The sequence below is a fragment of the Ovis aries genome, chromosome 15, assembly GCF_016772045.2.
Source record: "Ovis aries strain OAR_USU_Benz2616 breed Rambouillet chromosome 15, ARS-UI_Ramb_v3.0, whole genome shotgun sequence".
Classification (NCBI taxonomy): domain Eukaryota; kingdom Metazoa; phylum Chordata; class Mammalia; order Artiodactyla; family Bovidae; genus Ovis; species Ovis aries.
In genome coordinates, this window is record NC_056068.1 from 76,437,342 (window position 1) to 76,453,105 (window position 15,764).

The following is a 15,764-nucleotide window of genomic DNA, read 5'->3' on the forward strand; positions in this document are numbered from 1 at the left end:
AGCCGAGAGGGGCGGGCGCTCGGCGCGGCGACGCGTAATCAATATTCATACGCTGCGACGCCGCCTCCTGCAGGGATCCGCTTTTAACCGGCGGAGAGAGCGTTCGCGCAAGCGCACTGGGCCTGGTGTGCCCTTCTGGCCCCGCCCCCAGGAAAGGAGGGCGGACTTTACTCATGGGGCTAGGCGATTGGTTATTTTGACACACTGACGGAGCCGGAAGCCAATGGAAAACGTAAAAGGGTTAGCGTTAAGCCAATAGCACCGAAGAGTGTGAGTTTAGACTACCTTCGAAATTACGTCACGCTCCACCCCTGCGTTTTTTGCGGAGTCTCTTCTCTGCCGCTCTGTCCTCCATTTTGAGCTCGTTTTCGGCTATGTGTCTTATCGTTTGTCATCTAGAATGCTATGCTGCTTTCCTGGTCTTTCCCTTAGTTTCACCTTGTTTATGGGGTTTAATTTGGGTCTAGCATCGAACACTAAATAGAATAAGGGGTCTCATGGTTTTGTAAATTTTTTCTTGGACCACAAAGATGATGCCTCATATTGTTGCTTATCAGCTGAAAAAAAAAAATCACTTGACGTACTGCATAGGAGGAAACAGCCTAAATTTTTGCGATGGGGCCCAGGAACCTTCCCAATCTAGTCACTTTATTAGGTTTAATCTTTCTTTAGCAGTCTCTTCTCCCCTGCCCTGTTTCAGAGGCAGCCACACAGAGCATTTCTCTCACCTTTACTCTTTCAGACTAGCTGGAATATCTACTGCATTATGTGGCAAAATTGTTATCCTTCCTCAAGACCCATTGCAGGGGTTACATCTCTGAATCTTTTTATCTCAATGCTGAGTTCTTCACCAGCACTTAACCTACCATTGAGTTTAAGAAATCCGGGGTTCATCTATAAAAGAGGAATATGATCTATAAATTAGAAATAACGGTATAGATATCTATCCTATAAGGTGGTTGTGAAAATCAAATGCAGTTCTACATATGAACTGCTTATATGGTACCTCACACATAATAAATGCTCAGTGTTACAGATTAGAGAAGACTTGAGAGCCCTTTGGACAGCAAGGAGATCAAAGGAGACTCTTGAGAGTCCCTTGGACAGCAAGGAGATCAAACCAGTCAATCCTAAAGGAAATCAACACTGAATAGTCATTGGAAGGGCTGATGCTGAAGCTGAAGCTGGAACACTTTGGTCACTTGATGTGGAAAACTGACTCATTGGAAAAGCCCCTGATGCTGGTCAAGATTGAAGGCAGGCGGAGAAGGGGATGACTGGATGAGATGGTTGGATGGCATCACAGACTTGATGGGCGTGAGTTTGAGCAAGCTCTGGGATTGGTCATGGAAGCCTGGTGTGCTGCAGTCCATTGGGTCACAAAGAGTCCAACACAATTGAAGAATTCCAGTGGTATATGTTTTTATATCCCTAAGGCCCGCTCAATTCTTGCCTGAGCATACACTAATAATTTGTAATGCTGAACACTTACTATGTGTGACATACCATGTAAGCAGTTTATGTGTAGAATTACATTTGATTTTCACAATACTATATAAGATAGATATCTATATGGTTATTTCTAATTTTTAGATCATATTCCTCGTTTATAGATGAACCCTTGGATTGCTTGTTGAGTACAAAAGCCTTGAAAGCAGTGACTTGTGTGTTTTGTTCCCTGGGTTGAAATCTGCTTTCTGGAACATAAGCACTCAGAGTTTTTGAATGAATATAGCACATGAATATATGCAAACGACATAAGTAGCAATATTTGTTTGTTTGTTTTTCCCTTGCCTGTGGGAGGAATAACTGGATTAGAGTGTCTTGAGGTTAGACTCCCAAAACTTCTGAAAAATTAACAACTAGAAGCAGGTGTAGATGCTGCTTTGAAGGTGTCATCAGTTTATTATTATTTTGGCTGCACTGGATGTTCGTTGCACCTAAAAGGCTCTTCATTGAGGAGTGAGGGCTTAGTTGTGGTATGTGGAATTTTAGTTCCCTGACCAGCGATCGAACCTGTGCCCCCTGAATTGAGAGTATGGAGTTTTATCTGCTGGACTGCCGGGGAAGTCCCTGTCACCAATTTTCTGGTTTCTTTCTTTTTTTCTCATTTATTTCTTAGGAGAAACATTGAAATATGATAGTTGTACATAAGGAGTTTTGAAGTCAAACATTTGGATATAACACCTTCCAGATATAATTGCTAGACTTCTGTTAACATCCCTAAACTTGTTTTTGCAACTGTTAAAATGTGTTAGTAACAGTACCCATAGGGTTGTTAATCATAATTTTAAGCTCTTTGCATTGGGCCAGGAACAAAATAAGCAATTATTATATAGTAGCTATTATTATTAATTAATTAATTCTGTCTGCCCTGGGTCTTCCATGCTGCATGCGGGCTTTCTTTAGCTGTGACGAGTGGGGGGTTACTTTCTGGTTGCCGTGCATGGGCTTCTCATAGCAATGGAGAATGGGCTCTAGGGCATGTGGGCTTCAGTGGTTGTGGACAGGCAGGCCCGGTTGCCCCTTGGCGTGTGGGATCCTCCCAGACAAAGGATTGAATCCTCGCCCCCTGTGTGAGCAGGCAAACTCCCCACCACTGGACCAACAGGGAGGCCCTCTGGTAGCTATTGCTAACGTTAATGAGCATTTTGTTTATACAAAAATCCAGATCCTGTTACAAAACTAGCTAGAACCAAGTTGAGATTATGAACTAAACCACAATGCATAGAAATGTGAAAGGCTGTTTTCCTTGGGGGAAATTCCCAATTCTGGAGGTGGCTGTTACTGTTTTTAACTAGGGGTCTCAATGCTGTCTGTCCAGAGAACCATCTGGAACAGCAGCAATTTTTTCAAGGGAGAGGGTGATGGGGATGGTTTAGGATGATTCAAATGTAGTATGTTTTGCATTTCTATGAGAATCTGAATGCTGCCACTGATCTGACAGGGAGCAGAGCTCAGGTGGTAATAACCACAGGAAGCCGCGGCTGAAAATACAGATGACGCTTCTTTTACTCACTGGCCACTCACCTCTGGCTGTACGGCCCGGTTCCTCACAGTCCACAGACCCAGACAGGTCTGTGACCTAGAGGTTGGGGATCCCTGATCCAGAGAACACTAAAGCAACATAAGAATCTGAATCAGTGGTGGGAATGCAGGGCTTATATCAGTTTTCTTTTTAAAAGCTCTTTAGATAATTTTAATGCTTAGCCAGGGTTGAGAACCACTGATTTTAGAGACATATTTTGCTGTTTTGGGCCTCAGAGAAGGTATTCGGAAGGGGGGGAGGTGTGGTTTCCCTAGTGGCATAAAAAGCCCACCTGCCAATGAGAGATTTGGATTCAAGGCTTTGGTCAGGAAGAAGACACTCCAGTATTCTTGCCTGGAGAATCCCACGGACAGAGGAGCCTGGTGGGCTATAGCCGATAGGGTTGCAAGGAGTGGGACGCGACTGAAGCGACTTAGTACGCAGGCACTCATGAAGGTATCAGGATCTGAAATAGGGATGGGCAAACCATGGTTAAATCAGGTTTACTTTTTAAAGGCTTAAACAAACAATAATATGTAAAAAGAGACCTGTGTAGACAACAAACCCTAAAATACTTATTATCTGGCTTTTTACGGGAGGGTTTGACTATGTCTCCAAACAGAGTGAATAAACATAGAGCTACTCCTTTTAAAGAAAAATCAGGCCTGATCCTTGATCTCCAAGGGCCTAACCACCTCACGAAATACTGAGGATGTTTTGGTTGTGGTGATGATATTGTTTCAGTAAAATCAAATTATGAGGAGTTACATTTGACAAGTAAAATACCCATTTTAAAATATATTTAGTTATAATCACAGTTGGTGGGCGATGCCTTACTCTATATTTGATGTTATTTCTTTTTTATTAATAATTTTAAAAAATTTGGTCTGCACTGGGTCTTCACTGCTGCAGGTGGGCTTTTGTTGCTGTGAGCAGGGGCTACTCTTCATTGTAGAGTTTTCATTCCAGTGGCTTCTCTTGCTGCAGAGCACGGGCGCTAGGGCACACAGGCTTCAGCAGTTGTGGCTCGGTAGTTGTGGTGCACAGGCTTAATTGCTCCGTGGCCTGTGGGATCTTCCTGGAACAGGGATCAAACCCATGGCCCCTGCATTGGTAGATTCTTTCCACTGTGCCACCAGGGAAACGATTTAATTTTGAAAGCTGACCTTCCTAATCCACGTTAAAACTCTAGCTTTTGGAACTTCAACAAGAGGTATGCTGCAGAAAGGGACTGTCCATAGAAGTCCCAGCTTCAGTTCATTTCAGTTCAGTTCAGTCGCTCAGTCGTGTCTGACTCTTTGCGACCCCATGGCCTATAGCACACCAGGTGTCCATTACCAGCTCCCGGAGCATACGCAAACTCATGTCCATTGACTTGGTGATGCCATCCAACCATCTCATCCTCTGTCATCCCCTTCTACTCCCACCTTCAATCTTTCCCAGCATCAGGGTCTTTTCCAATGAGTCAGCTCTTCGTATCAGGTGGCCTAAGTATTGGAGTTTCAGCTTGCACATCAGTCCTTCCGATGAACACCCAGGACTGATCTCCTTTAGGATGGACTGGTTGGATCTCCTTGCAGACCAAAGGACTCTCAAGAGTCTTCTCCAACACCACAGTTCAAAAACATCAATCCTTTGGCGCTCAGCTTTCTTTTTAGTCCAATTCTCACATCCATACATGACTACTGGAAAAACGATAGCTTTGACTAGATGGATCTTTGTTGGCAAAATAATGTTTCTGCTTTTTAATATGCTGTCTAGGTTGGTCATAGCTTTTCTTCTAAGGAGGAAGCATCTATTAATTTGATGGCTGCAGTCACCATCTGCAGTGATTTTAGAGCCCCCCAAAATAAAGTCTGTCACTGTTTCCATTGTTTCCCCATCTATTTTCCATGAAGTGATGGGACCAGATGCCATAATCTTAGTTTTCTGAATGTTGAGCTTTAAGCCAACTTTTTCACTCTCCTCTTTCACTTTCATCAAGAGGCTCTTTAGTTCTTCACTTTCTGCCATAAGACTGGTGTCATCTGCATATCTGAGGTGATTGATATTTCTCTCAGCAATCTTGAATCCAGCTTGTGCTTCAGCCAGCTCAGTTTCAGAAGCATAGAATAAAGTTTTAGGGTTGTGTGTGTTTATTCATCCAAGTTTTATTATATAAAAAATTTTATAAATAGAAATCTTTATTAAATGGAGACCAGAAGGGGAAGCTTTCACACCCTGTGATGATATCCCAATAGGAAGAAGATTCCTCTTCTTTCCTGGTAAGAACTCAGCTAATGAAAAGCCCTGTGCTCTTTATTTACTATAGTTCTCCCAACTTCTTTAGAAAAGCAGCTACGGAGTCTTCCTGGTGGTCCAGTGGTTAAGACTCTGCTCTCCCAATGTAGTGGGCAAATGTTCCATCCCTCGTCAGGGAACTAGATCCTACATGGTGCAACTTAAGATCCCCTGTGTTGCAACTAAGACCCAGCACAGCCCCGCCCCCTCAAAAAAAGTGGCGACTTCCCTTGCCCTGAGGGAACTTGCGCATGACTTGCCAAAGCTGTAATATCCTGAATTGCCAATTCTCTGATGCTTCAGAATAAACTCATCTTTGCTGGAGAAATAACAGGGCAGAATATTTGTTTTAGGTCAACAATTCCAACCGGGCATGTCTTGAGCAATTCAGTTCTGAGGATTAGCCCTAGGAGCTGGCATCAGACACCACAGGCCCAAGGGCTCAGGCTCCCAGAAAGCAGTGTCAGTCACTCAGTCATGTCCAACTCTTTGCAACCCCATGGACTGTAGCCCGCAGGGTTCCTCTGTCCGTGGGATTCTCCAGGCAAGAATACTGGAGTGGGTTTCCCTGCCCTCCTCTAGAGGATCTTCCTGACCCAGGGACCGAACCCAGGTCTCTTGCATTGCAGGCAGATTCTTTACCGTCTGAGCCACCAGGGAAGCCTTGGTGTCCCCAGAGCTGCCTTTACATTAGAGGTCAGCTTCAAGGGAGACCCCCATGCCACTTACACTTCTGGTTGGCTACATAATGAGGTTTCCATAACCACCTTAAATTTTATAATTCTCCAGAACCATTCATGGAACTCAGGAAAGCACTCTACTTATGATTTCAGTTTTACTACAAAGGATACAAGGCAAGGTCTGGGAGGGAGCACAGAGTTCCCACACTGCCGCTCTGTGAAGTCAGCACATCTCCCTCCGAGCGCATCATCTTCTCAGTCCAGGACGTTCTGTTGTCTTGCTGTCCAGTTTTTACTTGATTACACAGGTGTGGTTGATCGGCTTACTGGCCACTGTGGCTCAACTTAATCTCCAGCCCTCTGGTCCAGTCTTCCCAGGAGGTTGTGAAAGTGAATGTCATTCAGTCGTGTCCAACTCTTTGTGACCCCATGGACTATACAGTCCATGGAATTCTCCAAGCCAAAATACTGGAGTGGGTAGCTGTTCCCTTCTTTAGGGGATCTTCCCAACCCAGGTAACCCACATTGGAGGCAGATTCTTTACCAGCTGAGCCACCAGGGAAGCCCTCATTTTACTTACAAGTGAGAAGTTAAGTGAAGAAGAACTAAAGAGCCTCTTGATGAAGGTGAAAGAGGAGAGTGAAACAGTTGGCTTAAAACTCAACATTCAGAAAACTAAGATTATGGCATCTGGTCCCATCACTTCATGGCAAATAGATGGGAAAACAATGGAAAGTGAGAGACTTTTAATTTGGGGGCTCCAAAATCACTGCAGATGGTGAGTGCAGCCATGAAATTAAAAGACGCTTGCTCCTTGGCAGAAAAGCTATGACCAACCTAGACGGTATATTAAAAGGTAGGGACAGTACTTTGCCGACAAAGGTCTGTCTAGTCAAAGCTATGATTACTATTTCCAGTAGTCGTGTATGGATGTGAGAGTTGGACTATAAAGAAAGCTGAGTGCCAAAGAATTGATGCTTTTGAACTGTGGTGTTGGAGAAGACTCTTGAGAGTCCCTTGGACAGCAAGGAGATCCAACCAGTCCATCCTAAAGGAGATCAGTTCTGAATATTCATTGGAAGGACTGATGCGGAAGCTGAAACTCCAATCCTTTGGCCACCTGATGCGAAGAACTGACTCATTTGAAAAGACCTTGATGCTGGGAAAGATTGAAGGTGAGGGGGAGAAGGGGACGACAGAGGATGAGATGGTTGGGTGGCATCACCGACTCAATGGACATGAGTTTGAGTAAGCTCCAGGGAGTTGGTGATGGACAGGGAGGCCTGGCATGCTGCAGTCCGTGGAGCTGCAAAGAGTCGGACAGGACTGAGCGACTGAACTGAACTGAACTGAGCGGTTACGGATGATCAAGGGCTGACTCTCCTCTAGCAGCTTCCTTTGCTTAAGCAAAAGGGAAAAAGGGAAAGGAACACTCTCATACAGAGGCGGATGTCACCAGAGTGAACCCCGCCATTCTGGATGAGGCCACTTGGAAATATTAGCAAGCCTGAGGGGCTCAGAGACCTGCGTTGCTTGGGACAGGACTCAGGTAGTCAACATCTAGGAGCAGAGTCAGGAAACCTGCATTCAAGTCCTATCTACACTGTGCGTTGGTAGCAGAAGCGAGAGCAAGATGCTTTAGTCTGCTGACTCTCGCTTTGTTTATAAACGTGATCGTGCCTATCTCAAAGGATGCCGGCAAGATTTTTTTTTTTTTTGGAAGATACATTCCTGATTTATTATCTCCATATTCAAAAAGAATTTCAAAGTAACAAAATATTTCTATCCACCATAGAATCCAGAATAGGGCTGGGCTCTGGGGACCAAATTCTTTGTTCACAGGGTGGGCAGAACCCTCTGCCTCGAAACAATCTTTTGAGCTAATTCGGAGAAGGTAATGGCACCCCACTCCAGTACTCTTGCCTGGAAAATCCCATGGACAGAGGAACCTGGTAGGCTGTAGTCCATGGGGTCGCTAAGAGTCGCACACGACTGAGCAACTTCACTTTTACTTTTCACTTTCATGCTTTGGAGAAGGAAATGGCAACCCACTCCGGTGTTCTTGCCTGGAGAATCCCAGGGACGGTGGAGCCTGATGGGCTGCCATTTATGGGGTCGCACAGAGTCGGAAATGGCTGAGGCAACTTAGCAGCAGACTTAGCAGCAGCTTTCAGCTCTGAGTCCTGGTCACAGTCTTGAAATCACAGAAGGTTAGAGACTGGAATTACTCAGCCAGATGGATGAGTTTCTGGTTCAGACACGAGGAGAGGGTTTCTTGGAAGTGATCAATGAAGCCTCTGCAGCAGAAACAGAAGACTAGGGCAGAAGGCATGGGGGCCAAACCAGAGGGGCCTGGCACTGGCGGGGGCAGGGGCGGCGGTGAGGAGCCCTCTCAACATTTCCTTGTTTTCATCCGTGTGTCTCCACTCCGTAGAACAGGGGCTGCGTTCAGTCAGTAACCCTGATGTAAGAATGTTCTTCACATAGTTTCTCATAGAATTTAAAGACAGGGCCCAGTAGGACCCTTGATTGGATCCAGGAGAGATCCCATGATGCCAGGAGCTACACGCTTTCGATTACTGAGGTGGTCTGGCCAAAGGTCCCAGCTCCTGGAAGGCACAGTCACGTTGTCTTACAGGGACAGCCTAGGGATGGATCTGTACGATGACACTGGATTGGGGCCTGCAGACTCCACACTGCTCAGGCCACGAATCATAGCCCTTGACACTGTGGTCAAACAACACAAAGCGGACGCCCTTCTTGATGTTGGTGAATGCGTGCATGATCTGAAAGGAGAAACTGCCTGTCCGTGGCCGGACGGGAAAACGTTTATGGAAGAAATAATGCAAGATGGCATAGTCGGCATCTAAAAGCTTGACGACTAGCTGATACATCCGGTCACTGCCTTGTTGCTCTGTCCAGCGGCGACAGACAGAAATCCAAATCTTTCCACTATCCAGGAGTTCCCGCCACAGACCCGCCTCCTCCAGGTCCAAAATTTCTCCCTTGTACCAACACCTGTAGGCAGGACTGTAGCTCATCTCCCCAGAAGTCTGCAGCCTGACCCCCAGGTCTTCCTCTTCCTCCGAGCCATCGCTACAGCTCAGCATCATACAGTCCCAGAGGTCTTCTTTGCCAGGGGGGGTTCGAGGTGAGCTTGCGTCCTATGGGTCTGCGCTCGCAGAAGCGGCCCAGGATGCAGGGCCCGGGGGCGTCAGCAGGGGGCAGGCAGGTGCGGATGACGGGCCATAGGTAGGGGTGTTTCCAGGGCAGGATGCTCGCCACAGGTCCCAGCCGTCCACCACGTCTCGCCAGTGCCGGCACACCGGGCGGCAGTGCCGGAGCAGCATGCTTGGAGGCAGGTAGCTCAGCACCTTTCGGAGCATCTCGAAGGGCAGTTGGTTCAGGCCCGGAGCCTCCTGTGGTTCGTGGTGCGGAGCTGGGACGGGGGCGAGCAGGCCCCAGGAGGTTGAGGCCCCCATGGTCTCCTCGCCAGGCCCTGCGGCTGCTGCTGCCTGCATCTCAGCCAGTGCTCCTCACCAGTGGGCCTTCACCTTGCCTCACCTATGCTGGCAAGATTAAATGAGATGTTTGCAAACGTCCTAAAACTGGACACACACGGCACTCAGCAGGCCTTCAGTGAATGGTACCAATTATACGCTTGCTTTAGTGTTAAGAGTATATGAAACACAGAAGTCTTTTCAAGTTCTAAATAAGCAGGAAGCTAGTGGGGATAATGAGCAAAATGAATGCAGAGCTGGCTAGAATCAGAGGAGGGGATATGTAGGAAGTTTAGGAACCACCCAAGCTACTCTTTGTGCCTAGCTTTGATGGAACCTTGTGTGTGGCAGTAGAAAGAAAACTAAAGAGATCCTTTTAATTTTATCTTGGTCAAAACATTTTCAAGAAAATTTTATTTTTTGTGCAAAATCATTGAAGGAAAAACTAGACTTTGTTGAAAGAAACGAGAAACAGTTTTTAGGCTACTGAACATCATCAAATAAGCATCATCTTTCAAAAGCCCATGGAAAGTGTTTGGCTTTCATTTTGGTCTCAGCTAGCAAAGGTGACTGCTCTCTGTTGCAGGCAACCTCAGAAAGAGCGCACACCATTGAGATGCACTGAGCAACTCTGACGCTGGCTTTAAGTATCTATTTTGCTGGAAGGGAGAAGGGAGGGAAGGATGAAGGAGCAAAGTATGGAGTCAGGGGTCACCTGAGCCATTTCCCATACCTCTTCCCCAGACTCCAAAGCCTGTGATTACATTGGAGCATCTGCTAAACATCAAAAGTGAGGAAGAGTTTCGAACATTTTTCTGCTCCCAAAAAAATACTTTCCTCTCCTGAATGATCCCTATAATAACCTTAACTTTCTCTTTTGCCACTTTATGGAAATTGTCTCCATGGCAAAACTAAATTGTGCAATTCAACTCATATATGTAAGACTTGTTTTTCTCTCTGCCTGGTTCCCCTGGAAACCTGAGTTGTATCTGCATGTCTGATTTTCACCCTACCCCCATCAACTGGCATTCAAACATGACTCCTCTCAAAAGTCACTAGCATGCACCGATGTTTCACATGTCTGAACTGGGCATTTTAACTGCATACACCTAGAAAGTAAATAATCTTACTTTCACTTGGATTCAGAGGATGAGGAGGAAACCGGTCTGTGTTTCCACCAAGGTAGCCAAAGAACATTCACACAGAGACAAAGCGAGGGGGACTGGCCAGAGTGGAGCCAGTATTTGTAGAGAAGATGCGAGGCTACCTTACAGAATCCATGGGTCAGTAAATGACTGGGGACTCACTGTAACAGCTTCAGAAAATAAATAATGTGCTCCATCACCACCTACGCTGAAAGGCTGGTTGTTGGGCTGAAAGGCAGGAGGTTGGGCTGGCCCAAAGTTTTAACCCTATATTCACCATCACAGGATGGATCTCCCCAGGGACTATCCCTATCTTGAAGCTAGGTAAGGGGTCCCATTCAGAGTCACCTTATTAGCATAACAAAGATTTCTTTCACTCAGGGTTTCACAAGGATTTGTGAGCTGTTTGCCAGGAATGGGGACAAACACCAAATATATTTTTTGTTATATCACATTATTTGACCTTATGTGTTCCATGGAAGTTCATTTAAATCACGAAGCCTCATTTACTCAAAGAAATACCTTTTAGTCTATAGAAACTGGTATAGGTCATGTGAGCAATAAATTGATCTTTTGATGACGGCATTCTAAGCAGATACAGGTATATTCTTGTGGCTTAGGGTTAATGATGAGCTACTGATTATATTAAAAGTAATACAGGACTATCTTCGTTTTCAGGTACAAAGAGCTCTAAAGAGTAAAATAAACTTTAGAACTTTCTATAATATATACTATGTTCGAGCAGAAAAAAAGAAGTATTAATCAGGTTGAGGTAAATTAGGTTGTTACCTAGAATGTGTTCACTGATGGACAGCTTTGTAGAACAAATGAGCTTTGTTAGAGCACAAAAAGAATGGTTAGTATGAAACTGTGTGCTATATATATATTCTATTATCAATAGAAATGATGCTAAAAAAAAAAATGATGCTTGCTTCTATTGTCACAGGCCGGAAAAGTGTAACCTTGTCACATTTTGTTAAAATTTTTTAAGAACTATGAAGTTTTCTTTCAAGAGTCACATGTTTAATGGTGTATACCATACTAAGTGGCTTCAGCCATGTTGACTCTTTGCGACCCTATGAACTGTAGCCCACCAGGCTCCTCTGTCTGTGGGATTCTCCAGGCAAGAATACTGGAGAGGGTTGCCATGTCTTTCTCCAGGGGATCTTCCTGACTGAGGCATTGAACCTACATCTCTTATGTCTCCTGCACTGAAAGGTGGGTTCTTTACCCCTGGTATTTAATGGTAGTTAAGTCTCTTTAGAAACCTATATACAGGTCAGGAAGCAACAGTTAGAATTGGACATGGAACAACAGACTGGTTCCAAATAGGAAAAGGAGTATGTCACGGCTGTATATGGTCACCTTGCTTATTGAACTTCTATGCAGAGTACATCATGAGAAACGCTGGACTGGAAGAAACACAAGCTGGAATCAAGATTGCCGGGAGAAATATCAATCACCTCAGATATGCAGATGACACCACCCTTATGGCAGAAAGTGAAGAGGAACTAAAAAGCCTCTTGATGAAAGTGAAAGTGGAGAGTGAAAAAGTTGGCTTAAAGTTCAACATTCAGAAAATTAAGATCATGGCATCTGGTCCCATCACTTCATGGCAAATAGATGGGGAAATAGTGTCAGACTTAATTTTTTGGGACTCCAAAATCACTGCAGATGGTGACTGCAACCATGAAATTAAGAGGCTTACTCCTTGGAAGGAAAGTTATGAGCAACCTAGATAGCATATTAAAAAGCAGAGACATTACTTTGCCAACAAAGGTCCGGCTAGTCAAGGCTATGGTTTTTCCAGGGGTCATGTATGGATGTGAGAGTTGGACTGTGAAGAAAGCTGAGCGCCGAAGAATTGATGCTTTTGAACTGTGGTGTTGGAGAAGACTCTTGAGAGTCCTTTGGACTGCAGGAGATCCAACCAGTCCATCCTAAAGGAGATCAGTCCTGGGTGTTCTTTGGAAGGAATGATGCTAAAGCTGAAACTCGAGTACTTTGGCCACCTCATGCGAAGAGCTGACTCATTGGAAGACTCTGATGCTGGGAGGGATTGGGGGCAGGAGGAGAAGGGGATGACAGAGGATGAGATAGCTGGATGGCATCACCGACTCGATGGATGTGAGTCTGAGTGAACTCCGGGAGTCGGTGATGGACAGGGAGGCCTTGCGTGCTGCCATTCATGGGGTCGCAAAGAGTCGGACATGACTGAGCAACTGAACTGAACTGAACTGAAGTACTAAAAGAGAAGGGAGTCCTTTTAAAAACAATTTATAACCAGAAAACTGTCAGAGTTGGAAGAAACAAGGAGAGATGATGCTATCAATACATCACATGGTCCAGAATGCAAAACTGTGGACTCAAAGTGATGTGAGAAGTGAAGTGACAGAATGCACGCACCTTCTCTCTGCTCTGGGTGGAAATCGAAGTGAGGAAGATGGAAGAAAATGGACAGAGGAGCTGGTCAGTGTCTTATGAACTGCTACCATGGAAACCACTGCCTTGCTCTTCTATGCAAATGAGCAGCTTTCTGGAATGGGGCCAGTCTTGAGCTACTTCTCCAGAAATGGCTACAATAGCGTTTGATAGTTTTCAGACTGCAGGTTATCATCCATTAGTCACTCATGAAAATATAGTAAGTGAGGAAGCTTTCTCTCGGTTACGTATGTCTATGCAGGTCAAAACATATTCTTTGCTACAACTGGCAGTCGCATGTTTTTGGAGCTGCATAAACTGCATCAAACACTTCGCACTAATCATGGCAGAGATGAAGTGGAAAGAGAACCAGACACCGCAACATCTGCAATAACAGCACCACAGGGAAACCCACGCTGTCATTTAAAATATATAATGTGAATATGATATTGACAGTATAAAAGGTAAATGCTTATGAAAAACTCAAGGAAGGTCAAAGGGCATATAAGCAAGTACTATACAGATAGTTTCCTTAAAAGATACATTTTAATATACAGAATAAAATTCAAGAGTTTATTTTTTCACGTTTCCCCCAATTGGTGGCCATGAATGCCTCTAAATCTGACCAGGAGAGTTTATATTTTGGTCCAATACATTATTAGACTACTTGTATGATCAAGTCCGGCTTGATTATCATAAATCATAGTGGTTAATGGAATTTACCTGGAAAATATTATTTTCATAGATGATAAATTTTCAAGTTTTTTCTTAGCTAAGAGTTTATTCCACTTTAGCCTCAGAATCAGATTCAAGACATCTTCCTCAACAGCTGGTCATCATGTTAGGGTTAATTTAGGAAAATTATTTACTACTTTATTGAAGATCATAAAAAAAAAAAATTTCACAATAAATAATGAAAAGAGTATGCAAAATCATTAGCCTCTGTCTGCAATACAGAAAATACATGTCAATTCTGGACCAAAATAATTTCATTGAAATACAAAAAGCGATAGGGAAGAATGGAAGGATTTTCACTGACTGCTTTTGGTGGTCAGCTACAGCAAACCAACAACCCTCAGCGATTTTGGAAAGTGAAGGTGGGGTTTAATTTGCAGATAAAGAATGTCTTCGGTAGTTTAAAAAAATATAAACTCTAAAAAAGCTTGTGAATCATATAAAAAAGCAGCTGTCTGAGACCAAGGTTGAAACCCAGAAATCTGTGTGTTAGCACCACCAGCAAGCACAGGTCCTGTGACTCATCTTCATCGACTTTTCTCTCTTGTGCAGAATGCAGGCCGGACTGTTGTACATGTCATTTATCGGTGTAAAAGCCAGCCCGGAGTACAGGTTTCCTGTAGGGTAAAGTCTCAAGCCTGAAGAGGCACCAAGCGGTTACAAAGCCTGGGCAACCGTCCAGGTCACAAGTTCCGACGATACAACAAATCCCGTGTTGCCTTATCAACTTTTTGCTGGTAGTCCTCCAATTTGTCAAGTATTTTCTGGGACAGCTGTAGGAGAAAAGAAGGGAATTGTTAGAGAATAGGTCAAGGATTGAGAAAGACTAAAGTTGTCACTCTAATGTCACCAACCAGATGTCCCCTGATAAAGCTGTCAGCCACTGTGCCTCATGTAATCACCACTCAGTGCAGGAGTCTGCTCCGTGGCTCCACCGCTAGAACTGGACTTTCCTATTACATACAATACTCCAAACCTGTTTTCCTAATGAATTTCTAACTATGCAAATCACACCAGTATTTTTAATAAAAGTTTTATTAGCTCTTGTCCCAGGACCAGAAAACTTCTATGTGATTTAACTAATCATTTCGGAAAGGGGTAGAATTCCCTGGTGGCTCAGACGGTGGAGAGTCTGCCTGCAATCTGGGAGACCCAGGTTTGATCCCTGAGTTGGGAAGATCCCCTGGAGAAGGAAATGGCAACCCGCTCCAGTATTCTTGCCTGGAAAATCCCATGGATGGAGGAGCCTGGAAGGCTACAGTCCATGGGGTTGCAAAGAGTCAGACACAGCTGAGCGACTTCACTTTCACTTTTTCATAGAGGGGCTGGGCAGCACATGAAGGGCAATGCATGGCTTCGGCCCCTCTCTTAATCCCTGAGAACCAGAAGAGCAGGCTTTGTAACTGCTCGCGCAAGGGCTTATGGAATCTAGGGTGCCTCAGGAGAGGGCCGCTCACCGCGATGCTGTGACTGTTGGCAGTGTTCTCTCCCAGAGCCTGGAGGAGCTGATCGATGGCGGAGTACGGCAGCCACACCGCTGGAGCCGTGGCGGACAGCGGGAACTGAAAGGGAAAATACGGATCGTTTGAAGAAAGTCTGAAAAGTGGACCTTTTCTCCTGGGCAGTTACTTCCACAGGATTCAGCAACATGAACACTTTTTTTTCCACAGCAAGGAATTGTGTGTGTATGCGTGCAAGTGCATCCATGCACACACACACGTGTGCACACAGGTGCCTGACTGGACCCCTCCTCCCCAACTCTTCAACTGGGGAACTAGTGCTTTTCTTAGTTAAGTCAAATGTATATTTTTAAATTCATGTCATCTTTTATCTGGAGAAGGCAATGGCACCCCACTCCAGTACTCTGGCCTGGAAAATCCCATGGATGGAGGAGCCTGGTGGGCTGCAGTCCATGGGGTCGCTAAGAGTTGGATACGACTGAGTGACTTCACTTTCACTTTTCGCTTTCATGCAC

General features: G+C 44.9%; 1 protein-coding gene across 2 annotated transcripts in view; it reads right to left on the reverse strand.

Annotated features, from left to right (window-relative positions):
• Positions 1-13,471: 13,471 nt before the first annotated feature.
• Positions 13,472-15,764, reverse strand: part of NUP160 (nucleoporin 160) — a 43,457-nt gene continuing 41,164 nt past the window's right edge. The window contains exons 35-36 of one of the 2 annotated variants that reach the window (XM_012096416.3): positions 15,247-15,351; positions 13,472-14,562 (exon numbers count right to left, since the gene is read on the reverse strand). In XM_012096416.3, coding sequence (XP_011951806.2) covers positions 14,473-14,562; positions 15,247-15,351 — 195 coding nt within the window. In that variant the 3' untranslated portion in view covers positions 13,472-14,472. Of the gene's footprint in view, positions 15,352-15,764 lie in introns of both variants that reach the window. The other variant, XM_060399575.1, reaches the window with a different exon arrangement.